This window comes from Callithrix jacchus, chromosome 7, assembly GCF_049354715.1.
Source record: "Callithrix jacchus isolate 240 chromosome 7, calJac240_pri, whole genome shotgun sequence".
NCBI classification, from domain to species: Eukaryota; Metazoa; Chordata; class Mammalia; order Primates; family Cebidae; genus Callithrix; species Callithrix jacchus.
This window is the reverse complement of record NC_133508.1, coordinates 131,053,179-131,080,035: the sequence shown is the minus strand read 5'-3', so window position 1 is coordinate 131,080,035 and position 26,857 is coordinate 131,053,179. Positions and strand designations below refer to the sequence as shown.

Below are 26,857 nucleotides of genomic sequence, written 5' to 3'. Positions count from 1 at the left end.
AAGAACACCAGCTCTTAACCTTAGCCTGGATTCAAATCTTGACTCTACCCACTTAAAACTTGGGTGATCTTCTCACTTGTAAGGTGAAGATAATAATTGTAACTACCTCATCGAGTGGATTTGGAAAAACATGAGTTAATAAATGCTCATATTCAGTGCAAAGTGGTCTATTTAAAAATGCTTATAGATCATCCCTGACACAGTAAATAAATAGTCAAGGAATGTTAGTTTTACATTTACACCTCTGTAGTTTCCTGGCTTGGTTTAGCTTTATTCATTGCATCTTTAGTCACCCTTAAAGTGACTTTTTCCTTTTTTTTTTTTTTTGCGACAGTCTTACTCTGTCACCCAGGCTGGAGTGCAGTGGCTCACTGCAACCTTCATCTCCCGGGTTCAAGTGATTCTCCTGCCTCAGCCTCTCAAGTACTGGGATTACAGGCATGCACCACCACCCCCAGCTAATTTTTGTATTTTTAGTAGAGATGGGGTTTCTTTGTGTTGGCCAGCCTGGTCTGCAACTCCTGACCTCAAGTGATCTGCCGGCTTCAGCCTCCCAAAGTGCTGGGATGATAGGCGTGAGCCATCACACCTGGCTGGGACTATTCCTTTAAATCATTCTTCCTGAACAGTTTGTTTTGATTAAGGAAAGAGGTAAAGTCATTTAATGTCTGTAATCCTAGACAGTGTTGGCGAGATGTGTAGGGTGAAGATCATCTTCCACTCTAATTTTGCTGTCCCAACTTGTTTAATTTCCTGGTAACTATGTCCTACTGATTTTTGTTTTAAAGTTAGTTTTTAAAATATTATGGAATGGACAATCCAACTTTGTCCTTTGTTATCGTGACATACTGAAAATTTTACTGATTTCTTTTTAGGTTTTAGGAGAATACTTTTTGGATAATTGACTAGCCCCACATTATATTGATTTAGGCTCTTGAAAACTTTAATGCCAGTTCATGTATCTTATGAATCAAATAAATCATCCATTTAGAAATTTAAATCATTCTTGAGTGCTTGATATGTGTCAGCACTATCCAAGGGGCTAGGGATACAATGGTGAGTGAAAACATCAGTTGGGTACAGTGGCTCATGCCAGTAATCCCGACACAGCAAGGTGGGAGGATCACTCAAGCACAGGAGTTTCTGACCAGCCTGGGCAACATAGCAAAACCCCATCTCTGCCAAAAATAAAGTTAGCCAGGCATAGTAGCACGCATCTGTGGTTCCAGCTACCTGAGAAGCTGAGGCAGGAGGATCACTTGAGCCCAGGAGGTTGAGGCTATGGTGAGCTGTGATCATGCCACTGCACTCCAGCCTCAGTGACAAGAGTGAGATCCTGCCTCAAAACATATATATGTATATGTGTGTGCATGTGTGTGTATGTGTATGTATAGTCCATGCCCTCATACAATCAAGTATGGGGACAGACATTAATCAAATTATTACACAAATGCATGTCAAAGTATTACTCCAATAGGGGCTATGAAGTTAAGTTCCTAAGACTATGAGTGTGCTCAGTAGGAGGACTTCATTTTATCTGGAAATTGGAAGACATCCAGAAGTAGCGTTAAGATCTATAGAATTATCAGGCTTTCACTAGGCATAAGGGAGTGAGTGGAACAAGTCAATGAGTAAAAAAGAATAACACCTGGCAAGATGCTAAGGAAGAAGAGAGGAAGATACCTTTGAGGTGAAAGACAGGATACAGAGAGAGAAAAGTGGTACAAGTCTATTCTAGAGAAGTTAGTAGCAATAGCAACCAGATCTTGCTGGGCTTTTAGGTCCTTGTTAAGGATATGGGACTTTTGCAGAGACCAGTAAGAAGCCACTGAAGAGTTATAAGCAGGTTAACTTGATCTGTGTTTTTAAAAAGATTGTTTTGGCCACAAGATATTGAGCATCTCTGTACCACAGTTCTGTATACTTAGAAAATAACAATAATCACCCGCTCCCCACTACATATTATGAAGAATAAATATGCTAATACATGTAAAAGGAATGGTATCTAGCATCTAATAAGCACTCAAAAAACGTTAGCCAGAAAATATACCCTGAGCCTAGAACAACAATATCTTTTAAGGGCATAATAGGCACTTTAAAGTATATATTGAATGAGTGAACTAGATGTTTACCAAACTTGTAAAATTATCTGGGTGGGTTTTTGGGAGAACAGAGCTATATCAATGTTTTAAAATTTTTATTAGCCTTTTCATTTTTATATAGAGCCAAATTTCAATATTTTCTAGCAAACTGGCCATTTCATCTAATTTTTAAAATTTACTTGTATGATATACCTGATGCCATTTGGAATATCTCCTATTTCCACTTTATCTGTGGGTATATATCCCTGATATTATATGTATAAAATAGATAGGACTATTTTATTGATGTTTGGGAAAAAAAGGCTTTTGAGTATTTATTTTTAGTTTTATATATATATATATATATACATACACACACATCTACTATATACACACATTTTATATATATATAATATATAAAATATTCATATACATATTTTATATATAAATAAAAAATACTTGAAATCCATTTGTGTGTGTGTGTGTGTATGAATAATAAAAGTGGAACAAGAAAATGGGTAAAAAAGAACAACACGTGCCAAGATGCTGAGGAAGAAGAGAAAAATGTACCTTTGAGGTCCATTTATATATATATATATATATATATATATACATATATATTATGTATATTAGTATATATATATATACACACACACACATATACATAACAGTGGGTTTGGGGAATAATATATATTTAATATTTTAATAATATATGTTTGGGTTTATATATGTGTGTGTATATATATATATATATATATATATTTTTTTTTTTTTAAGATATGGGGTCTCCGTCAGCCTGGCCAACATGGTGAAACCCTGTCTCTACTAAAGATATAAAAAATTAGCTGGGCATGGTGGTGCATGCCTGTAATCCCAGCTCCTTGGAAGGCTGAGGCACAAGGTATTGAGTCTCTCTGTAGCACAGTTTCTGTATACTTCATAAGCTTTTATCATTTATCTCTCACTTCTAAGTGAGAACATGTGATATTTAATTTTCTGTTTCTGCGTTAGTTTGCTAAGGATAATAGCCTCCGGCTCCATCCATGTTCCCCCAAAAGACATGATCTCATCCTTTTTCATGGCTACATAGTATTCTGTGGGGTATATACACCACATTTATTCAAGCTGTCATTGATGGGCATTTAGGTTTGCTATTCTGTGTCTTTGCTATGTGAATGGTGCTGTATGTGTCTTTATGGAAGACGCATGTGTGTCTTTATGCAAGAATGATTTATATTCCTCTGTGTATATACCCAGTAATGGGATTGCTGGGGACCCCATGTCTTTTTTTTTGTACTTTAAGTTCTGGGGTACATGTGCAGAACATGCAGGTTTGTTACATAGTTATACACATGCCATGGAGGTTGGCTGCATCCATCACCCCATCATTAGGTATTTCTCCCAATGCTAGCCCTCCCTTAGCCCCTCCACCCCCCAACAGTCCCCAGTGTATGATGTTCCCTCTCTGTGCCTATGTGTTCCCGTTGTTCAACCCTCACTTATGAGTGAGACCATGTGGTGTTTGTTTTTCTGTTCTTGCGTTAGTTTGCTGAGAATGATGGTTTCTAACTTCATCCATGTCCCTGCAAAGGACATGAACTCATCCTCTTTTATGGCTGCATAATATTCCATGGTATGTATGTGCCACATTTTCTTTATCCAGTCTGTCATTGATAGGCATTTAGGTTGGTTCCAAGTCTTTGCTATTGTGGACGGTGCTGCAGTAAACATACGTGTGAATGTGTCTTTATAATAGAGTGATTTATAATTATTTGGGTATGTACCCAGTAATGGGATTACTGGGTCAAATGGTGTTTCTAGTTCTAGATCCTTGAGGAATCGCCACACTGTCTTCCACAATGGTTGAACTAATTTACACTCCAGCCAACAGTGTAAAAGCCTTCCTATTTCTCCACATTCTCTCCAGCATCTGTTGTATCCTGACTTTTTAATGATCGCCATTCTAACTGGCGTGAGATGGTATGTCAATGTGGTTTTAATTTGCATTTCTCTAATGACCAGTGATGATGAACTTTTTTTCATATGTTTGTTGGCTGCATAAATGTCTTCTTTTGAGAATTGTCTTGTTCATATCTTTCACTTACTTTTTGATGGGGTTGTTTTCTTCCTGTAAATTTGTTTAAGTTATTTGTAGATCTGGACATTAGCCCTTTGTCAGATAGGCATACTGCAAAAATTTTCTCCCATTCTGTAGGTTGCCTGTTCACTGTGATGATAGTTTATTTTGCTGTGCGGAAGCTCTTTAGTTTAATGAGATCCTATTTGTTTATTTTGACTTTTGTTGCCATTGCTCTTGGTGTTTTAGTCATCATGTCTTTGCCCATGCCTATGTCCTGAATGATATTGCCTAGGTTTTTTTCTAGGGTTTTTATGGTTTTAGGTCTTACATTTAAATGTGTAATCCATCTGGAGTTAATTTTTGTGTTAGGTTTAAGGAAGGGATCCAGTTTCAGCTTTCTGCATATGGCTACCTGGTTTTCCCAACACCATTTATTAAACAGGTAATCCTTTCCCCATTGCTTGTTTTTGTCAGCTTTGTCAAAGGTCAGATGGTTGTAGATGTGTGGCATTATTTCTGAGGCCCCTGTTCTGTTCCATTGGTCTATATATCTGTTTTGGTACTAGTACCATGCTGTTTTGGTCACTGTAGACTTGTAGTATAGTTTGAAGTCAGGTAGTGTGATGCCTCTAGCTTTTTTTTTGCTTAGTATTGTCTTGGCTATGCAGACCCTTTTTTGGTTCCATATGAAATTTAAGGTGGTTTTTTCCAGTTCTGTGAAGAAAGTCAATGGCAGCTTGATGGGGATAGCATTGAATCTGTAGATTACTTTGGGCAGTATGTCCATTTTCACTATATTGATTCTTCCTAACCATGAGCATGGAATGTTTTTCCATTTGCTTGTGTTTTCTCTTATTTCCTTGAGCAGTGGTTTGTCATTCTCCTTGAAGATGTCCTTCACATCCCTTGTTAGTTGTATTCCTAGGTATTTAATTCTGCTTGTAGCAATTGTCAACAGGAGTTCACAATTTTGAGACAGAGTCTCACCCTTTCGCCCAGCCTAGAGTGCAATTGTGCAGTTTCAGCTCACTGCAACCTCCACTTCCCAGGTTCAAGCGATTCTTCTGCCTCAGCCTCCTGAGTACCTGGGACTACAGGCATGTGCCACCACTTCCAGCGAATTTTTTGTATTTTTAGTAGCGATGGGATTTCACCGTGTGAGCCAGGATGGTCTGGATCTCCTGACCTTGTGATCCGCCCTCCTTGACCTCCCAAAGTGCTGAGATTATAGGCGTGAGCCACAGCGCCCAGCTCCTTCATGAATTTTTTTACTTCCAATTGTAAAAGTAATATACAGCCTCCTTAGAGTAAGTCAAACAGTACAAAAATATAAAAGCAAAAAACAAACAAACTACTTTTTATCACTCTATTGAATGTGCCTGTCATTCTCTTAGATATGAATTCTTCCATACCTTTTCCCATACTCATAAAAACATATAGGGTTTGATGGGGTGAAACATAAATGATTATTTTAATTAAAATGTCATGGTCCTTAAACTTCTTACAAAGTTTTCACCAACAGGTAATTAAACAACCCAAATCAGTTTTTAATGATAAGGAAATCTATTGGTTCATATAACTGGAAGTCTGAATAGGACAGATTTCAGGCTTAATTTGTTTTCCTCTGGTTCTCATGGCTCTGCTCTCTTGACTTTTCTTGAAGAATTGAATTACTTAAAGAATTCTTCACTGACTGTTATTTTTCTTAAATGCATCAAAACTAGTATTTTATTATATTCTGACTTGGATTATGGCTGTTGAAGCTTCCTGTCAGTTTGTTAGATAGTTGTAGTTGACCTCTCTTTTCTCTTGTAGCTTTTTAACTTCCTGCTTCTGCATTTTCACAGCAGTTTAAGTACATCATCCACACTTCTTAATCTCTCATAATTTCTCTTTGTCTCACTCTTCTATATCATAGATAATTTTTTCAGCTCTATCTTCTACTTCATTAGCTTTAAAAAATTTATTATCAATATTATTTTTGATTGGAAAATTATAATTGTATACATTTATAGGGTATAGCATGATGTTTTGATATACATGTACAATATATAAAGATTAACATTGCCTTGCCTATAAGTTTTTATGATGAGATATTTGAAATTTAGTCTCAGTTATTTTGAAATATACATTATTATTGACTGCAGTCACCCTCCTGTGCAATAGACCTCAAAACCTATTCCTCCTGTCTATCTGAAATTTTGTACCCTATGATCAACAACTCCCTATTCCCTCTCTCCCCAACCCCCACCCCCAGCTTCTGGTAACCATCATTCTACTCTCCACTTCTAGGAATTCAACTTTGTTAGATTCTACATATAATGCAGTATTTGTCTTTCTGTGCCTGGCTTATTTAACTAACTATAATGTCTTTCTGAATTCCATTTTGTGTATGTATACCACATTTTCTTTACTCATTTGTTAATGGACACGTTGTTTCTATGTTTGTTTCTATGTTTTGACTACTGTAAATAATGCTTCAATGAACATGGGAGTGGAGATATCTCTTTTACATAATGATTTTAGTTCCTTTGGATGTATACCAGAAGTGAGACTACTAGATGATTTAGTAGTTGTATTTGTGGGTCTTTTTTTGAGGAACCTCCATGTTGTTTTCCATAGAGCTATATTAATTTATATTCCCACCAACAATGTACTGATGTGTTTTTTCTTTTTTGACTTGAGGTCTTGCTATGTTGCCCAGCTGGTCTCAAACTCCTGGGCTCAGGATCCTCCCATCTCAGCCTCCTGAGTAGCTGGTGTTAATTTTTTTGTTGTTGTTGTTTTTAAGATGGGGTTTCACTATGTTGGTCAGGCTGGTCTTGAACTCCTGACCTCAGGTGATTCACCCACCTTGTCTTCCAAAGTGCTTGGATTAAAGGTGTGAGCCACCATGCCCGGCGTTTTTTTAATTTTTTTTCCAGCTGGTATTACTGGCACATGCTCACCATGTCTGGCAATAACATACTAATTTACATTCCTTTTCTCCATGTCTTTTCCAATACTTGTTATCTTTCATCTTTTTTGCAAAACCCATTCTAACAAGTGTAAAGTAATATCTCATTGTGGTTCATTAATCTTTTTCAGTTATAATTTAATCTGTTCACTCTTTCATTGCGTTTATAATTTCAATGACTAGAAGTTCTGTTTATCCCTTTTTCTTTCCAGATTTGCATAATTAATCCTGAATTTATTCCATTTCCATTTGCAGAAAGTCTGAAATATTTTCTATTAACATTGCATAGAGATGTTTCTTTTTTCTGCCTGCCTGGTTTTGTTCTTTTCTCATGGTTTTCTTTTGCATTTTTTTAAAATTAATAGACTTTGTTTAGAAGAGCTTTAGATGTATAGGCTAACTGATAATTGACCACACATATACCCCCACAATCCCAGTTTTCTCTGTTATTAACAACTCATATTAGCGTTGTACATTTCTTAAAACTGAGGCCATTTTGTTAACATTAACTAAAGGTAAGTCCATAGTTGCTTTAAGGTTCACGCTTTCTATTGTGCAGCTCTGTGCATTCTGAAAAATGCATAATGTTATATATTCACCATTAAGTATCATACAGAATAGTTCCATGGCACTAAAACTCCCCTGTACCCCACCTACTCAAACCCGCTACTCCAAACACTGAATTCTTGGCAGCCATTGATCCTTTTTACTTATTTCTATGCTCTCTATTCTGTTGTTGATCCATTTGTCAGTTCCTTCATCAGTACCATGCAGTCTTGATTACTGTAACTTTATACTAAGTCTTGAACTTGGGTAGTATCAGTATTTTGACTTTGTTCTTCAATATTGTCTTGGCTATTCTGGGTCTTTTTTCTTTACAAATAAACTTTAGAATCAGTTTGTCGATATTCACAAAATAGCTTGCTGGGACTCTGATTGGGATTGCATTGAGTGTGTAGATCAAGTTGGGAAGAATTAACATCTCAACAATACTGAGTCTTCCTGTCCATTGACATAGTATCTCTCTCTCTCTCTCTCTCATTTTTTTTTTTTTTTTTGAGAGGCAGAATCTTGCTCTTTTGCCCAGGCTGGAGTGCAATGGCATGATCTCGGCTCACTGCAACCTCTGCGTCCTGGGTTCAAGTGATTTTTCTGCCTCAGCCTCCTGAGTAGCTGAGATTGCAGGCATGTGCCACCATGCCTGGCTAATTTTTTGTATCTTTAGTACAGATGTGGTTTCACCATGTTGACCAGGCTGGTCTCGAACTCTTGACCTCATGATCTGCCAGCCTTGGCCTCCCAACATGTTGGAATTACAGGCGCGAGCCACTGCGCCTGGCCAGTATATCTCTTTATTTAGCTCTTCTTTGATTTCTCTTATCAGTGTTTTGTGGTTTGCCTTGTATAGATCTACGTATTTCGGTAGATTTCTACCTAATTATTTTTTTCTTATTTTTTTTTCTTTTAGTGAGAATGTAAATGGTATTGTTTTTTTTTGTTTTTTTTTGAGATGGAGTTTCGCTCATTACCCAGGCTGGAATGCAATGGCAAGATCTCAGCTCACCGCAACCTCCGCCTCCTGAGTTCAAGCAATTCTCTTGCCTCAGCCTCCCGAGTAGCTGGGACTACAGGCATACGCCACCATGCCCCACTAATTTTTGTATTTTTAGTAGAGATGGGGTTTCACCTTGTTGACCAGGATGGTCTCGATCTCTTGACCTGGTGATCCACACACCTTAGCCTCCCAAAGTGTTGGGATTACAGGCGTGAGCCACCGCACCCGGCTTCCCAACTCCAGTTGCTTGTTGCTGGTGTATAGGAAAGCAGTTGACTATTGTATGTTAATATTGTATCCTGACACTTGGCTATAATCACTTATTAGTCCCAGGAGGGGCTTTTTTTTTTTTTTTGGCAGTTCTTTAGGATTTCTGCATGGACTATCATGTCATCTGTGAACAAGGACAGTTTTATTTCTTCATTTCCAATATGTACATCTTTTCTTTCTCTTTCTTGTTGTATTACATTAGCTTGGACTTCCAGTTGGTGTTGAGTAGGAATAATGAGGGAATAGCATCTTTGTCTTCCTTCTGATTTTAGTGAGAAAGCCTCTAGTTTCTCACCATTAAGTGTGATCTTAGCTGTATGATTTTTGTAGATGTTCTTCATTAAGTTGAGGAAGTTACCCTCTGTTCCTAGTTTGCTGTGATTTTTTAAAATACTATTTATGGATTGATAATGGATTTTATCAAATATGTTTTCCATGCCCATTGGTGTGATCATTTGAGTTTTATTCCTTAGCCTGTTGATGTGATAAATCACACTAAATAATTCTTGAATGTTAAGCCAGCCTTATATACTGGGGAACAAATCCATCTAGTCATGGTTGTAATTCTTTGTTTATATTGTTGGATTAGCTTTACTAATATTTTGTTGAAGATTTTTACATCTATGTTCCTGAGAGATACTGCTATGTAGTTTCCATTTCTTGTAATGTCTTTTTTGGTTTTAGTATTAGGGTAAAGTTGGCCTCATAGAATGAGTAAAGAATTGTTCACATCTGTAAGAGATTTTAGAGAATTGGTATCATTTTGTCCATAAATGTTTGGTAGTATTTACCTTGAAACTGGTCCTGGTCCTTTCTTTTGGGGGAGTTTATTAATTATTGATATAATATAATTTCTGTAATAGATATAGGCCTATTCAGGTTATCTATTTCTCCTTGTATGAGTTTTGGTACTTTGTATCTTTCAAGGAATTGGCCTGTTTCATCTAAGTTTTTAAATTTGTGGGTATAGATTTATTAATACTATTCCATTATTATCCTTTTGCTTATGTTTTTTAAGATGGAATCTTTCCATCACCCAGGCTGGAGTACAGTGGTGTGATCATAGCTCACAGCCTTGAACTTCTGGGCTCAACTGATCCTCTCACCTCAGGCTCCCAAGTAGCTGGGCCTATAGTCACCACCATGCCTGGCTAATTGTGTGTGTGTGTATGTAGAGACAGGGTCTCACTTTGCTGCCTAGGCTAGTCTCAAACTCCTGGCTTCAAGTGATTCTCCCATCTCAGCCTCCCAAAGTCCTGAGATTACAGGCATTGGCCACCATGCCTGGTCATCATTATCTTTTTAATGTCCATAGATAATTAATGATGACCCATCTTTCATTTCTTTTTTTTTTTTTGGGGGGGGATGAACTGCTGCTCTGTTGCCAGGCTGGAGTGCAGTGACAGGATCTCGGCTTACTGCAACCTCTGCCTCTCAGATTCAAGCAATTCTCCTGCCTCAGCCTCCTCAGTAGGTGGGACTAGAGGTGTCCACCACCATGCCCAGCTAATTTTTATATTTTTAGTGGAGATGGAGTTTCACCGTGTTGGCCAGGATGGTCTCGATCTCCTGACCTCGTGATCCACCCACCTCAGCCTCCCAAAGTGCTCGGATTACAGGCATGAGCCACCGTGTCCCACCTCATCTTTCATTTCTGATTCTAGTATTCTGTGTCTTTTCTCTGTTTTTTTTCTTGGTTTGCCTGGCTAGAGGTTTATTAGTTTTATTGATCCTTTTGAAGAACCAGCATTTGGCTTCATTGATTTTTTTTTTTTCTCTGTTGATTTCTTGTTATCAGTTTTCTTGATTTCTGCTCTAATATTTTTCTTCTGGTTGTTTTAGGTTTACATTACTCTTCTTTCTCTAGCTTTCTAAGGTGGATGCGTAGATCATTGATTTTAGATCTTTCTTCTTTTCTAGTTCATTCAATGTTATAAATTTCCCTCTTAGCACTAATTTCTCTGTATCCCACAAACTTTTGTTAAGTTGTATTTTCATTTCATTAAAGTTTAAAAAAAAGGTTATCTTGAGACTTCTTCATCCGATGAATTCTTTATAAATGTGTTGTTTAATCTCCAAATATTTGGGAATTTTACAGCTATTTTTATGTTACTGATTACTACCTTAATTCCATTGTGGTCTGAGAGCATAAGTCAAGGTGTGTTTTATGGCCCAAAATGTGGTCCTTGTTGGTGAATGTTCCATATGAGCTTGAGAAGAATGTTATCCTGCTGTTGTTGGATTATTTCTCAAAATTCAATTAGACATAGTTGATTGATGGTGCTATTCAGTTCAACTATATATTTACTGATTTTTTGCCTCCTGGATCTGTCAATTACTGATAGAGGGATGTTGCTGTCTCCAACTATAATAGTGATTTAGTTTCTTCTTGTGGCTCTATCAGTTTTTGCCTCATGTATTTTGATACATTGTTGTTAGGTGTATACACATAAGGATTGTTATGGCTTTGTGAAAAGTTGACCCATTCATCATAGGTAATGTCCCTCTTTATCCCTGAAGACTTTCCTTATTCTTTTTTTTGTTTTGTTTTGAGACGGAGTTTTGCTCTTGTTACCCAGGCTGGAGTGCAATGGCGCGATCTCGGCTCACCGCAACCTCCGCCTCCTCGGTTCAGGCAATTCTCCTGCCTCAGCCTCCTGAGTAGCTGGGATTACAGGCACGCTACACCATGCCCAGCTAATTTTTTTTAGTATTTTTAGTAGAGACGGGGTTTCACCATGTTGACCAGGATGGTCTTGATCTCTTGACCTCGTGATCCACCTGCCTCAGCCTCCCAAAGTGCTGGGATTACAGGCTTGAGCCACCGCGCCTGGCCGATTTTCCTTATTCTTAAATTGTCATTCTCTGACATTAATGTAGCTATTCCAGATTTCTTTTGATTAGTGTTAACATGGTATATCTGTTATGGAGAAAGATCATCCATTTACTTTAAATCCATCTGTGTCTTTGTATTTAAAGTTGGTTACGGCCCGGTGCGGTGGCTCAAGCCTGTAATCCCAGCACTTTGGGAGGCCGAGGTGGGTGGATCGCGAGGTCAAGAGATTGAGACCATCCTGATCAACATGGTGAAACCCCGTCTCTACTGAAAATACAAAAAATTAGCTGGGCACGGTGGCGTGTGCCTGTAATCCCAGCTACTCAGGAGGCTGAGGCAGGAGAATTGCCCAAACCCAGGAGGCGGAGGTTGCAGTGAGCCGAGATTGTGCCATTGCACTCCAGCCTGGGTAACAAGAGCGAAACTCCGTCTCAAAAAAAAAAAAGAAAAGAAAGTTGGTTACTTGTGGACAGCATATGGTGAATCTTGTTTTGTCATCTACTCTGGCAGTTCTTTTAATTGGCATTTTTTGGCCATTTACAATGTACTTATTGATATTGTTGGATTAATATCACCATGTTTAAAAACGCCTTTCTATTCATCCTACTTGTCCTTTTTTTTTTTTTTACATCTCCCCCCCGCCCCCTGCCTTTTCTGCCTTCTCTGGCTTTTACTGAACATTTTATGTAATTCTACTTTCTCTCTTCTCAACATATAAATTATACTTCTTTTTAAAAATTTTTGCGTTTGAAATGGAATTTATCCCTGGGATACAAGGATGGTTCAGCATACTCAAATCAAGCAGCAGAAGGATATAATACATCATATGAACAGAATGAAAGACAAAAGCCATATGATCATTTCAATTGATGCTGAAAAAATATTTGATAAAATTCAACATCTCTTCATAATAAAAACCCTCAAAGGTATAGAAGAAACATATCTCAACATAATAAAAGCCATAGACCACAGACCTACAGCTAGTATCTTCTGAATGAGGAAAAACTGAAAGCCTTTCAGAAGACCTGGACTATGACAAAGATGTCCATTTTCACCACTGTTACTCAGCCTAGTACTGGAAGTCCTAGCTAGAGCAATCAGATAAGAGAAGGAAATAAAGAGCATCCAATTTGGAAAAGGAAGAAGTCAAATTCTCTTTCTTTGCAAATGATATGATCTTATATTTGGAAAAACCTAAGGACTATTAGAACTGATAAATACAGTGAAGTTGCAGGATACAAAATGAACATACAAAAATCAATAGCATTTCTGTATGCCAACACTGAAGAATCTGAAAAAGACATTTAAAAAGTAATCCCATACTTTACAATAGCCACAAGTAAAATTAAATACCTAAGAATTAACTGAAGAAATGAAAGATCTCTATAAAGAAAACTATAAAACATTGATGAAAGAAATTGAAGAGGACACCAAAAATGGAAAGCTATTTCCATGTTCATGGATTGGAAAAATCAATATTGGTAAAATGTCTATACTACCCAAAGCAATCTAGAGATTCTGTGCAATTCCTATCAAAATACCAATGGCATTCTTCCCAGAAATAGAAAAAACAATTTTAAAATGTATATGGAATCACAAAAGAACCATAGTTGAAAAATATCCTAAGCAAAACCAAACAAAACTGGAGGAGTCACATGACCTAACTTCAAATTATACTGCAGAGATATAATAACCAAAATGTCATGGTGCTTGGATAAAAACAGACATGCAAAGTAACAGAATAGAGAACCTAGAAACAAATCTGTACACTTACAGTGAACTCAGTTTTGACAGAGGTGCCAAGAACATACACTGAGGAAAAAGCAATCTCTTCAATAAATGGTCCTAGGAAAACTGGATATCCATATGCAGGAGAATGAAATTAGACCTCTATCTCTTACCATATACAAAAATCAAATTAAAATGTATTAAAGACTTAAATCTAAGGCCTCAAACTCTGAAACTACTACAAGGAAACATTAGCAAAACTCTCCAGGACATTGGTCTGGGCAAAGATTTCTTGAGTAATATTTTACAAGCATAGGCAATTGAAGCAAAAATGAACAAATGGGATCACATCAAGTTAAAAAGCTTCTCCTCAACAAAGGAAACAGTTAACATGAAGAGTCAACCGAAGAATGGGAGAAAATATTTGCAAACTCTCCATCTGACAAGGGATTAATAACCAGAATATTTAAGGAGCTCACACAACTATACAGGAAAAAAATCTAATAATATAATTTAAAAGTAGGCAAAAGATTTAAATAGACATTTCTCAAAAGAAGACATACAAATAGCAAACAGACCCATGAAAAGGTGCTCAACATCACTGATCATCAGAGAAATACCAATCAAAATTATAATGAGATCACCTCTCCTCAGTTAAAATGGCTTATATCCAAAAGACAGGCCAGAATGTGGAGAAAAGGGAACCTCATACACTGTTGGTGGGAATGTAGATTAGTATAACCATCATGGAGAACAGTTTGGAGGTTCCTCAAAAAAATAAAAATACAGCTACCATATAGTCCGGCAGTCCCACTGCTGGGTAAATACCCAAAAGAAAGAAAATCAGTATATCCAAGAGATACCTGCATTCCCATGTTTGTTGAAGCACTGTTCACAATAGACAAAATTTAGAAGTAACCTAAGTGTCCATCAACAGATGAATGGATAAAGAAAATGTCGTGCTTATATACAATGGAGTACTATCATAAAGTCTGGCAAGGTGGTGCATGCCTGTAATCCCAGCTACTCAGGAGGCTGAGGCGGGAGAAACGTTTGAACCCGAGGTTGCAGTGAGCTGAGATTGTGCCACTGCACTCCAGCCTGGGCAGAAGAGTGAGACCCTGTCTCAGGTGTGGATGGGACAAGTTTGTAGATAGATAGATATATAGATAGAGATTTTTAAATTAAACTTCCATAGTCTTAAAAATCATTTTTGACAGTTTCATTAAGCCTGACAGCCACTACGAATAACTGCTTTTTAACTTTGTTTTACTGAAGTCTTTTCTTAGTTTTATTACGTTGCTTGTTTTCTGATTTAATGGTTATGTTTTTTGGTTTTTTGGAGGGTATCCTTAAGTAATTCTTTGAGAATGTTTTGAGTCCTTGGATATCTGAAAAGATCTTTGTTTAATTATTTTTAAATTTTATTTTAGAGATGGGGTTTCAATATTATTGCCCAGACTGGAGTACACTCACTATTCAGAGGTACTTCATAGCACACTATAGCCTTTAAATCCTCGCCTCAAGTAATCCTCCCACCTCAGCCTCCTAAGTAGCTGGGACTACCATGCATGCTACTACACCTGGCAAATGGCTTTTTGGTTTCACTTCAGTAAATATAATCTTTTTACTTGGGAACATTGACCATATGGCTCCATTATTTTTTTCCATCTAATGTTATATGTAAGAATTCTGATGCTAATCCCAATTCTTGTTACTTTGCAGTTCTGTACTACTTCTCTTTGATAGAAGATTATACTTCTTAAATCCTTTGGAAAACGTTCTATTTTAGTCTTTTTTCATTTATCCTCCTTCACATCTATTAGATCCTTTCTGTCTAAAGATTTTCATCTTTTAAAACGGGAATTTTCCTTCTTTGTGGATTTTTGTTTTTGTTTTTGTTTGAAATGGAGTCTCACTCTATTCCCCAGGCAAAAGTTCGGTAGCATGATCTCGATTCACTGAAACCTCCACCTCTGGGTTCAAGCAGTTCTCCTGCCTCAGCCTCCCAAGTAGCTGGGATTACAGGCATGTGTCACCATACCTGGCTAACTTTTTTATTTTTAGTAGAGATGAGGTTTTGCCTTGTTGGCCAGCCTGGTCTCAAACTCCTGATCTCAAGTGATCCACCCACCTCACAGCGTGAGCCACCATGCCCAGCCTATAGATTTTTTAAATTGTTACATGTCTTCTTCATTTCATTGGGATTTAAAGTAGAAAAATAATTATGTATATTTAGCCAGCCATTTGAAACCAGTTCTGTTGATCAGTAAGAGCACAGGAGTAGGTAATCTTTTATATCATCACATTAAAGCCACGAAGAAAAATAAAATGGAGTGTTAAGAAAAAAAAAAGAGTAGCCATTGAGTTAGGGTTTTTTTTTCTAAGAGGCTCTACTATATAGTGTTCTAAATAGATTTTTTTTTTATTTAGCAAACACTGTAAATACGGAAGAGAAAACATAGGAAAAAAGAGGAAGAGAGGTTTGCAGACAGATTTACAGGGAAAAAACACTGAGACACTTTAATTTGCATAGGATGATAAAAAGATGTATTTATTAACTATTTGCATTTGTGACAAAAAATCAAAATATGGATAATACAATTGTTAGGACCAGTACTCTTGGAGTTAAAAAATAGTGAACAAAATTTTCATCCATCTTATCATTTATGTCGAATGTGCTACATAGGTATCCATAAAGGTACCTAGAAGTTCATGCTAAGTGAATCCTACAAAAAAGATCCTTAGATTCCAGAGAATGTCTCGTAAGTGCCAAAGAGGATAGGTGCACATTCTAAAGTAATACAAGAGAGTGCAAGAGGATGGGACAGGAGGATTCAGATGACATTTCAAAGGACTTAGCCCATTTATGCAGGAGGTTGCAATATTTTGAATTGCAAAATGAGACCCTGGTGATGACCTTGGACAGTAGGATATAAGTAAGTCCCACATGCTTAGTGTTTCAATAAAGGAACACAAGGCATAAATGAGTTAAACTGTCTCTTAAAGAATGGGTACAATTGGATGAGTACCTATTCAGGAGAATGGAACAGAAATAGAGGCAACACAGCATACTTATTAAAAATTACTCTAGTGACAGATTGCTGATTTCAAATTTTGACCATGTCACTTATTTGCTGTATCACTTTGGTTTATTTTTTACTTATTTTTTTTTAATGTGTTCTAGATGAACTAATGCTGTTTCACTCTGGAAAAATGACTTCTCTGTTCCTCAGTTTTTGTTGTGTTTTTACTAAAATGAGAATAATAAAACCTACCTTTTAGAATTGTTATAAGGAATAAATGAGTCCACATAAAGCATTTAAGAAAATTTATGGCATCAACTATAATTGTTAGTTGCCATCGTTATCATCATCATCTTTCTAGAAGGAAATTTTGGAATTATAAATGAACAGATTGTATTCATTGGCTAGTAAATGAACTGGCCTACTTTGAATGGGAAGTAGTAGAAGAATGTGTCGAAGTCAGTTGGAGTCTACACCATGGTGGTCTTGAGTTCCAGGCTAAGACATAGTTAATTATTATTCTTTTTTTGAAGAGGAAACAGTTATATACAATGTCCTAAATTGCCTAAGTTTTAAGCCCAGCATTGGAATTGTCCTCTGTGTTTCTGTCCATTCTACAGGGATTCTGAATGAAAGCACTATTTTAGGAAGATTTATTTCAGTAATATCCATAAGGCCTATATTTAGGTGATGGTGAGAGAAATGGGTGTGGATGGGAAAGTTCCAAAAATGAATGGAATTGAACTAGATGATCTTTTGGTTCTTTTCTAGCCCAGACATCACTGTTGACTTTCTTACCTCTCTAGGTTAGTAAATCTTTATGTCATATGATCTACGATACATAATTTATTTCTAGAATTTGTAATGTATCTTTTTCTCATGTATGCTTTTCTATAGGTTTTAGATGGAGCAGGATTAGATGTTGATTTCTATCTTGCCTCTCCAGAAGGCAAAACTTTAGTTTTTGAACAAAGAAAATCAGATGGCGTTCACACGTAAGTAATCTCTTTTAGTTGAGTTTCATTGCTGAATAATACCAGTGGGCTATCTGGAGGGGATGGAAAGTTAGCATATTTGATACTAATTATCAGTATTAGATAATTCCATATGATTTTAAATAGTTCTTTATAGTGGGCCATCTGATAAACGAAAAAGTCTTCCATTAACCTTTCTATTTTTGTTAAAGCATTTTCTTTTGATCCTGGCTAAATTTTTTCTGTGCTTTGGTTAGTAAATTAATATTCCCATGGTATTGCATGCAGTCTATTGTGGCATTTTAAACCTGCATTCTGGCCAGCACAGGCTTTCTATTTTAACTTAAAGCTACTGTTCCAGATATGTGACTTAAAGTTTCTTAAGCTGCTGGCTGTACCATTGTTGTCTAGTATATCTTTGTGTGTATGTAAATTTTTTTTTTTACTCAGACCTCATTCATTTTAGATAATTAGAAGGCCTGAAAGTAAAAGATCTGAACATAGGAAACTATATAAAAAGAAAAGACTTATTATAACTCTTTGAGTTCAGAGTTCAGCAAAAGACCATATATTCTTCTTCTGACACCTCACTTCCCTCTTTTCATATCTCACCAGTATGTTCCCAGTTCCATTCTATTCTCTTACTATAACATTTTCTTAAGTCAGTATTGTTATTGCGTTAAAACTAAACTATGAGTCTGTAGGAAGAAGAACAAATATGGAGTATCTAGTATCTGCTATAAACAATGGTTGACATGTTATATACTTCTAAATTAACTATAGAGAGAGTCTTTGATTCAAGACTCCCATTTTATAGATAAGGAAGCTCAGAGAAGTCAAATAAGTCTGCCGGGATACACATACTGAGTGGAGACAAGATGGACCAAAAACTCTTGCTTTTTACCATATGCTTAGGACATCCCTGGCACATAGCACTATTGTAAGAACTAGCTATCATTGAAATCGTCTTTGTTAACCCAAGTGCCTAATACATAATTGACACTCGGTAAACGCTGAATTACATGTATGAATGGATGAGAGGAAAAAAAGTGTCTCAACAGTAATTTATTTTTATTTTTATTTTTTAATCCAGTTTCTCAACAGTAATTTTTTAAGATATTCATTTAAAATGCATTTTTACAGCTGGGTGCAGTGGCTTATGCCTGTAATCCCAGCACTTTGGGAGGCCAAGGTGAATGGATAACCTGAGGTCAGGAGTTTGAGTCCAGCCTGGCCAACATGGCAAAACCCTGTCTCTACTAAAAGTACAAAAATAAGCTAGGCATGGTGGCACGTGCCTATAATCCCAGCTACTAGGGTGGCTAGGCAGGAGGATAGCTTGAATCTGGGAGATAGAGGTTGCAGTGAGCCAAGATAAGGCCACTGCAGTCCAGCCTGGGCAACAGAGCAAGACTCTGTCTCAAAAAAAAAAGGCATTTTTAAATGGCATTTTACCTATGCAGAGCTCAGGAAAATATTTGCATAAACAATTACTAAGTAAAATAGAAATATTAATTTTAAAAGTTTATATTGATATACTTGGAATTAACTATGTATTCTCTTTGATATGTGTATAAGAACTAAAAATGAGCCAGGTGCGGTGGCTCACGCCTGTAATCCCAGCACTCTGACCAAGGTGATCAGATCACGAGTTCAAGAGAATGAAACCATCCTGGCCAACATGGTAAAACCCCATATCTACTAAGAATACAAAAATTAGCTGGGCACACGCCTGTAGTTTTAGCTGCTTGGGAGGCGAAAGCAGGAGAATTGCTTGAACCTGGGAGGCGGAGGTTGCAGTAAGTCGAGATCACACCACTGCATTCCAGCCTGGTGAGAGAGCGATACTCAGTCTCAAAAAAAAAAAAAAGAACTAAAACTATACTTCATCTTTAAGTTTCAGAATTTTTTAAATGTTCAAAATTTCTGTTAATCTTTATTTCTCCTCAGTTATTCGCTCCCTTTTTGAGTTAATAAAATTCACTATTAGAAAAGTAAGTATCTTACTGCTTCCTTGTGTAGAATTACCTCTCATTAAATAATGGGGAGAAAAGAATTGAGTTTCTAATAGTTCACATTTATTGCATTCTTTTTCCAGGACATTGTTCTAAGCACTTTCATATACTAATGTTTTTTATTCTTCACCACAGTCCTATGAGGTAAATATTATTTTACTGATGGGGAGACTGAGGCATAGAACAATTAAGTTCCTGAAGGTTACACAGCTAGTGAACAGCAAAGCCAGGATCTATATTCAGGCAGTCCAACTCACTCTTAATCATCACATCAGATTTACAAATCTATTTTTAAAAAATCAGATTTAAAGAAAGCTTTTTTTTTTTTTTGAGATGGAGTTTCACTCTTGTTCCCCAGGCTGGAGTGCAATGGCATGATCTCGGCTCACCACAACCTCCGCCTCCTGGGTTCAGGCAATTCTCCTGCCTCAGCTTCCTGAGTAGCTGGGATTACAGGCACGCACCACCATGCCCAGCTAAGTTTTTTGTATTTTTTTAGTAGAGATGGGGTTTCACCATGTTGACCAGGATGGTCTCAATCTTTTGACCTCATGATCCACCCGCCTCAGCCTCCCAAAGTGCTGGGATTACAGACATGAGCCACTGTGCCCGGCTAAAGAAAGCTTTTATCTTTAGCTGTATTAATTTTGTAAGAGCAGCAAAAATTTTAGTATGTCATTGGCTTTTCTTAAGTAGTCTTTTTCTTTTAAATGTCATTTCTTTTTTTAAGAGACAAGATCTCACTCTGTTGCCTAGGCCAGAATGCAATGGTGTGACCACAGCTTACTGCAGCCTCAAACTATTGAACTCTCAAGCAAGCCTCCCATCTCAGTCTCCCAAGTAGCTAGGACTACAGGTGTGCACTCAGCTAATTTTTAAATTTTCTGTAGAGACAAGGTCTCACTTTTGTCAGGCTAATCCTGAACCCCTGGCCTATAGTAATCTTCCTGCATTAGACTCCAAAAACTGCTGTGATTATAGGTATGAGCCACTGCACCTGGTCCTACTTTTAACTTTTGCTAATATGGGAAACTAATTTTAACTAGGGTACTGATAATTCAGGTATTATTTTTTCTTCAGCACTTGGCGTAATGATGGGCTGAATTACCCTTATAGAATTAAGTAATAAAATACAAACTAGCTTTATTTCTCAAAAAAAGCATTTAGGATCAAACATAAACATCTACAAGGGAGTCAGTGGGAGTCAATAAGCAAAATCCATAGGAGGCCTGGAAGAAAACATTTAGGACAATCCGTCACTGCTTTTGAAAACAAAACAAAACTCAGTTTAGATTAACCTCAATTGAAGGGTAGGTTGGCAGTCATATTTGCATATGAATTGAACTTACAATAAAATTACTTTTAATGTATAAATATTAAAGTTTATTATGAGTTACGTATATAGGTTTTTAATCCTATCCTTTTCCAAAAATGAGGTCACTAACCATAATTTACTGAGTAAATGCTAAGCATGTCTAAGTTGTACTCGAATGTATATATTTTCAGGTTGCCTCTTTCCCAGTAAATTATAAATTATCTTTCAATACTAAGGAAATTTATGGGTAAGCTGCCCAATTATTATGAACCATGTTTATTTTTGTTTATTGTTTTTGTTTTGTTGGTTTCTCTTTTTTTGAGATAGGATCTTGCTCTGTCGCCCAAGCTGGAATACAGTGGCATGATCATGTCTCATTGCAGCCTCAGCCTTCCAGGCTCAGGCAATCCTCCCGCCTCAGCCTCCCAAGTGGCTGGGACTACAGGTTCCAGCCACCGTGCCCTGCTAATTTTTGTATTTTTTTTGTAGAGACAGGCTTTTGCCATGTTACTCAGGCTGGTCTCAAACTCCTGAGCTCAAGTGATCTACCCATCTTGCCCTCCCAAAATGCTGGAATTACAGGCATGAAGCACCACAGTTGGCCTGTTATTTCTTATTTCTACGGTTAGTTGCTTTTCTTTTCATCGCAAATAGAAGCACAGATAACTAAAAACATGTACTTTTTTTTTAATACAGTGTAGAGACTGAAGTTGGTGATTACATGTTCTGCTTTGACAATACATTCAGCACCATTTCTGAGAAGGTGATTTTCTTTGAATTAATTCTGGATAATATGGGAGAACAAGTACAAGAACAAGAAGATTGGAAGAAATATATTACTGGCACAGATATGTTGGATATGAAACTGGAAGATATCCTGGTCAGTATGGTCTTCTAATAAAATAAAAATTATTAATAACATCCAGAGGCCTTACTATGGTAATAGGCACTGAACTAAGCATTTTATCTGTATTATCCAGGAAAATGTTTCTAATTTTATTTTTGCCATAAAAACTTTGACATCATTTCAAGTATCAGCTTAATTTTACTTTATATTCATATGGCCCTTTTATAGCTTTCAAATCATTTATCTTACCAGGACCCTATTATAAAAATAGCTTTTTTCAGATGTGCAACTTAGACTGCATTTTGGTAAGCCTGTTTTATAAATGTGCAGTTGGAATTTTTTAAATTATAAATAGATTATGCTTTTAATTATATAGTAGGCACATTCAAAAATGAGATGTTTTCTGATTTCACAACTATTTTGTGGTATTAAAACAGGTGTTTTACTGAATACTAAATTGGTCAGACTTAGAAAGAAGAAAATATTATTATAAATATAATGTATTATATAATGGTTAAATACCTAAAGTTTTATCAATTGGGCTTTTAAAAATGAAATCATTTGCCAGGCATGGTAATCCCAACTACTCAGAAGGCTGAGGAGGAGATCATTTGAGCCCAGTGTGAGGCTGCAGTAAACGATGGTCACACCTATAAATAGATACTGCATTCCAGCCTGGGCAATACAGAAAGACCCCCATCTCTAAAAACTTAATCATTTGGCCGGGCATGGTCTCAGGAAAAAACATCATTTCCCTTGGTCGTCTAAGGGCTAAGAAAGAGATAATGTATGTAAAACTCCGGATGCTATGCTACTCAGAATGGTTTCATGTTACCTATTTTCAATTCACAGTAGCTTTGTTCCCTTGTTAAATAACTACTTATAAACTATGTCGGGAGAACTATCACATAACCTTACAGAGAATCTCTAACGTGATATAAATAGTACCTGCCTCTTAATTGAATTGTACAGCCATCTATCTTAAAATTGCATTTGGATAAAAAACATAAAGCATATTCTGAAAAAAAAATTTTTCTTGAGACAGTGTCTCATTCTGTTGTACAGGCTGGAGTACAGTGGCATAATCATGGCTCATTGCAATCTCAACCTCCTAAATTCAAGTGATCCCCCCCACCTCAGCCTCCCAAGTAGCTGGGACCACAGATGGTGCTATCATACCTGTCTTTTTGTAGAGGCAGAGTCTCTGTGTGTTTTCCAGCCTAATCTTGAACTCCTGGGCTCAAGGGATCCTCCTACCCTGGTCTCCCAAAGTTCTAGGATTACAGCATGAGCCACCGCACCCAGCCTCATTTTTTAATTAAGTTAAAATTTCTGAGCATTCTTTAATAATAAAATTATTTTGTCTCCAGGAATCCATCAACAGCATCAAGTCCAGACTCAGCAAAACTGGTCACATACAAACTCTGCTTAGAGCATTTGAAGCTCGTGATCGAAACATACAAGAAAGCAACTTTGATAGAGTCAATTTCTGGTCTATTGTTAATTTAGTGGTCATGGTGGTGGTGTCAGCCATTCAAGTTTATATGCTGAAGAGTCTATTTGAAGATAAGAGGAAAAGTAGAACTTAAAAGTCCAAACTAGAATACTTAACATTGAAAAATGAGGCAGAAAAATGCAAAACTGTTACAGTCAAGATCATTAATGGTCTTCTCCAAAATATTTTGAGATATCCTAAGTGTGAAACAGGTATAATTTTAATGTGAAAGTTAAGACTTCACTTTCTGTGCAAGTAATCCTGTTGATCCAGTTTACTTCAGTGTATAACAGGAACATTTGGCAGAATATAAAGCCATATTAATAACTGCATTTTCCTAACGTTGAAAAATTTTGCAAATGTCTTAGGTGATTTAAATAAATGAGTATTGGGCCCAATTGCAACACCAGTCTGTTTTTAACAGGTTCTCTTACCCAGAACTTTTTTTATAAAAGTGGCAGTTACAAATTAACTGTGGCAATTTTAAGTTACAAATCATCTGAGAATTACCTAATTATGGACTGAATAAATCTTTAGACTACAAAAGCCCAACTTTTCTCTATTTACATATGTATCTCTCCTATAATGTAAATAGAATGGCTTTGAAATACAATTAGGTTTTTGTTATTTTTATAACCAAATATATTTCAATGTAACATCAGCAGAAAGTATTAGTCTTTGTACTTAGCTTACATGTCAAAAGCTGACATTTTGACGAGTCTTAAAAATGCAAGTGCAGGGTCGGGCGCGGTGGCTCACGCCTGTAATCCCAGCACTTTGGGAGGCCAAGGCGGGTGGATCACGAGGTCAAGAGATTGAGACCATCCTGGTGAACATGGTGAAACCCCATCTCTACTAAAAATACAAAAAATTAGCTGGGCATGGTGGCACGTGCCTGTAATCCCAGCTACTCGGGAGGCTGAGGCAGGAGAATTGCTTGAACCCAGAAGGCGGAGGTTGCGGTGAGCCGAGATCGCGCCATTGCACTCCGGCCTGGGTAACAAGAGCGAAACTCCGTCTCAAAAAAAAAAAAAAAAAAAAAAAAAATGCAAGTGCAAAGTTACACTTACTAAAATTAGGATATGTTTTCTCTTTGAGATGAAGGATATAGTTTAAAAGCTTCCTTCTCCATAGGGACACATTCCATCTAACCCTTAACATAGGATTTTAAAATTAAATGTGAGGTAAAAAAAAAAAAATTATTTTTAATATTATCTGTCAACAGTTAATTATGTTAATTTTAACATGATTGCTGACTTGGATAATACAGTATTACCAGCAGTCGTGAAGGAAATATTGCTAAAATGATCTGGACCTACCATAAATAAATATCTCCTTTTCTGAGTTCTAAGAATTATCAGAGGGCTGGGCAAGGTGGCTCACACCTGTAATCCCAGCACTTTGGGAGGCCGAGAGAAGTAGATCATGAGGTCAGGAGTTCAAGACCAGCCTGACCAACATGGTGAAACCCCGTCTCTATTAAAAATATAAAAATTAGCTGGGCGTGGTGGCACACGCTTGTAATCTCAGCTACTCAGGAGGCTGAGGCAGGGAACACTTGAATCTGGAAGTCAGAGGTTGCAGTGAGCCAAGATCGTGCCACTGCACTCCAGCTTGGGCGACAGCATGAGGCTCCATCTCAGAAAAAAAAAAAATCATTAGAAACAAGAAAGAATTTAGATAAACTTGAGAATACCTAATCCAAAATAAAATTCACTTAAGTAGAACTATAAATAAATATTTAGAATCTGATTGGCTCATCATGACATCCTAATTATAATATAAATAAAAGGAGATTAATTTCCAGTTAACTGGAAGAAACTATTTGGCTGTGGGTTTTATATTCTACAAGAATTCCGGTTTGAATTGTTTTTTGTAAGTATTCAGGTACATTTTGTGAAATGTAATCCCTACTGTAAGGTTTAGCACTGGGTGTATATATTGTTAACAATTTTTATTATAACTTTTATACAGTGGCCTTTCTGATCACTTTATTTATTGACATTGAAGTAATAATTGGAAACATAGACTCCCAAGTTTTAAATACCTAAATGTGAATAATTCATATATACAACAAAGTCTCTGCCATCTAGCTTATTGAAGTCTATGGGGTCTTAAGTACTAGTAATTTAACTTCACCATGAATGAACTATAATTTTTAAGCTATGCCCATTTATAACATTGTTTATGACTATATTGTGAGTTAGAAACAATCAACTTAAAATTTGGGGTATAGAACCCCTCAACAGGTCAGGAATTTTTGATAAGCAATAATGATAACCAGATAGAGTGATTTTATTTATACACAAAGTAATTCAAAAGGAGATAGATTTCCTTCCTTCTTAGGCTGCTGGGAGAAGAGCACCATAGATTTCCCTGCTCAGAAGCTTTTGAAAAATTAGGTAAGTGCCATATACGATCAATTACCTTAATTGGCCAAGAAAATGCTTCAAGTGTCTAGGGGTAGCCTTTGCAACACTTGCAGAACAAGGGTCAATAAGATCCTTGCCTATGAATAGCCCTCCCTTGCCCTTTCTGTTAAATTTGTAATGAGTAGGAAATTTACAGTACCATAACTAATAAAGCAGGTACACATATAAACTACTGCATCTCTTCTATAAAACTGTGACTAAGAATTCTACCTCTTATGTACAGCTGTTACTGTACTATACTCTCTGACTCCTAACGAATTTGTTACATAATCTTCTACATATATGACTTGTGCCACTGATCTTAAACCTATGATTCAGTAACTCCTTACCATACAAAAATAATAATAGCTTCATTTGGAAGAGAATTTAGAAGTATGAAGGATTATTTTTATACACAAAGTATAAAGACTGAGATATTTAGGAGGCATAACCAGAAAAGCAAAATTTGTAAACAGAGTAAAAATCTGTAATATTCCTAAAGACATATCGTTTATCTGCTTCATATGGTTTTTTTAAATATCACTATTCTGTTTCTAAATTAAAGTTATGCTAAATTGAGTAAGCTGCTTATCACTTATCGGCTCATTTTATCTTTGGTTTTTAATATATAAATTTTTTAAATATTACAATATTTAAGGCCCAACCAGTTTCCATAGTGTAGCAGTTACCATATTCGCCTCACACTAAGGCCTAGAGCTTGCTCTGATTTGCATTTGGATGATGAATGTTGTGCTGTTCTTTCATGTGAATGTCAAGACATGAAGGTGTTTGTAATGTTATGGTAAAATGAATCCTTCTTAAACATAATGTCTTAACTGAGCATTTATAATTTCATATCTCATCAAATGAAAATTCTTTATCTGAAATTTTAAAAGAAATTGATTCAGCATGTAAGGATTTTTGGTCTAAAGTATAATAATGCACAGTGTTGTTCAAACTGCTTTATACTTGTGAACAGCCATCCTAAATAAGCAATGTATTGTGAGTACTGAGCTGAATATGTATAATAAAAATTATCGAAGAAAATTACCTGCCAGTCATTTGTAAATGCTGTCTACTCCTTAAAACCTTCTTTCATCTCAATCTTAGTTAATAATGTGCTCTCCTCATTTCAAAACCCCTACACCTTTTGAAACTCTCTACACCTCTTATTACACATCATTCTACTTTCCATTGGAGTTCTGTTTCTATATGTATTTATTCACCTGTTGCCTAAACATGCATTGTTCTTAAAAGGTACAATTTTT

General features: G+C 36.5%; 1 protein-coding gene across 1 annotated transcript in view; it reads left to right on the top strand.

Moving 5' to 3' along the window:
• TMED5 (transmembrane p24 trafficking protein 5) overlaps positions 1-26,636 on the top strand; it is a 28,882-nt gene extending 2,246 nt beyond the window's left edge. The window contains exons 2-4 of the mRNA XM_002751110.7: positions 17,430-17,527; positions 21,533-21,716; positions 23,054-26,636. Of these exons, the coding sequence (XP_002751156.3) occupies positions 17,430-17,527; positions 21,533-21,716; positions 23,054-23,272 (501 nt within the window). The 3' untranslated portion in view covers positions 23,273-26,636. The remainder of the gene's footprint in view (positions 1-17,429; positions 17,528-21,532; positions 21,717-23,053) is intronic.
• The last annotated feature ends 221 nt before the right edge of the window (positions 26,637-26,857 follow it).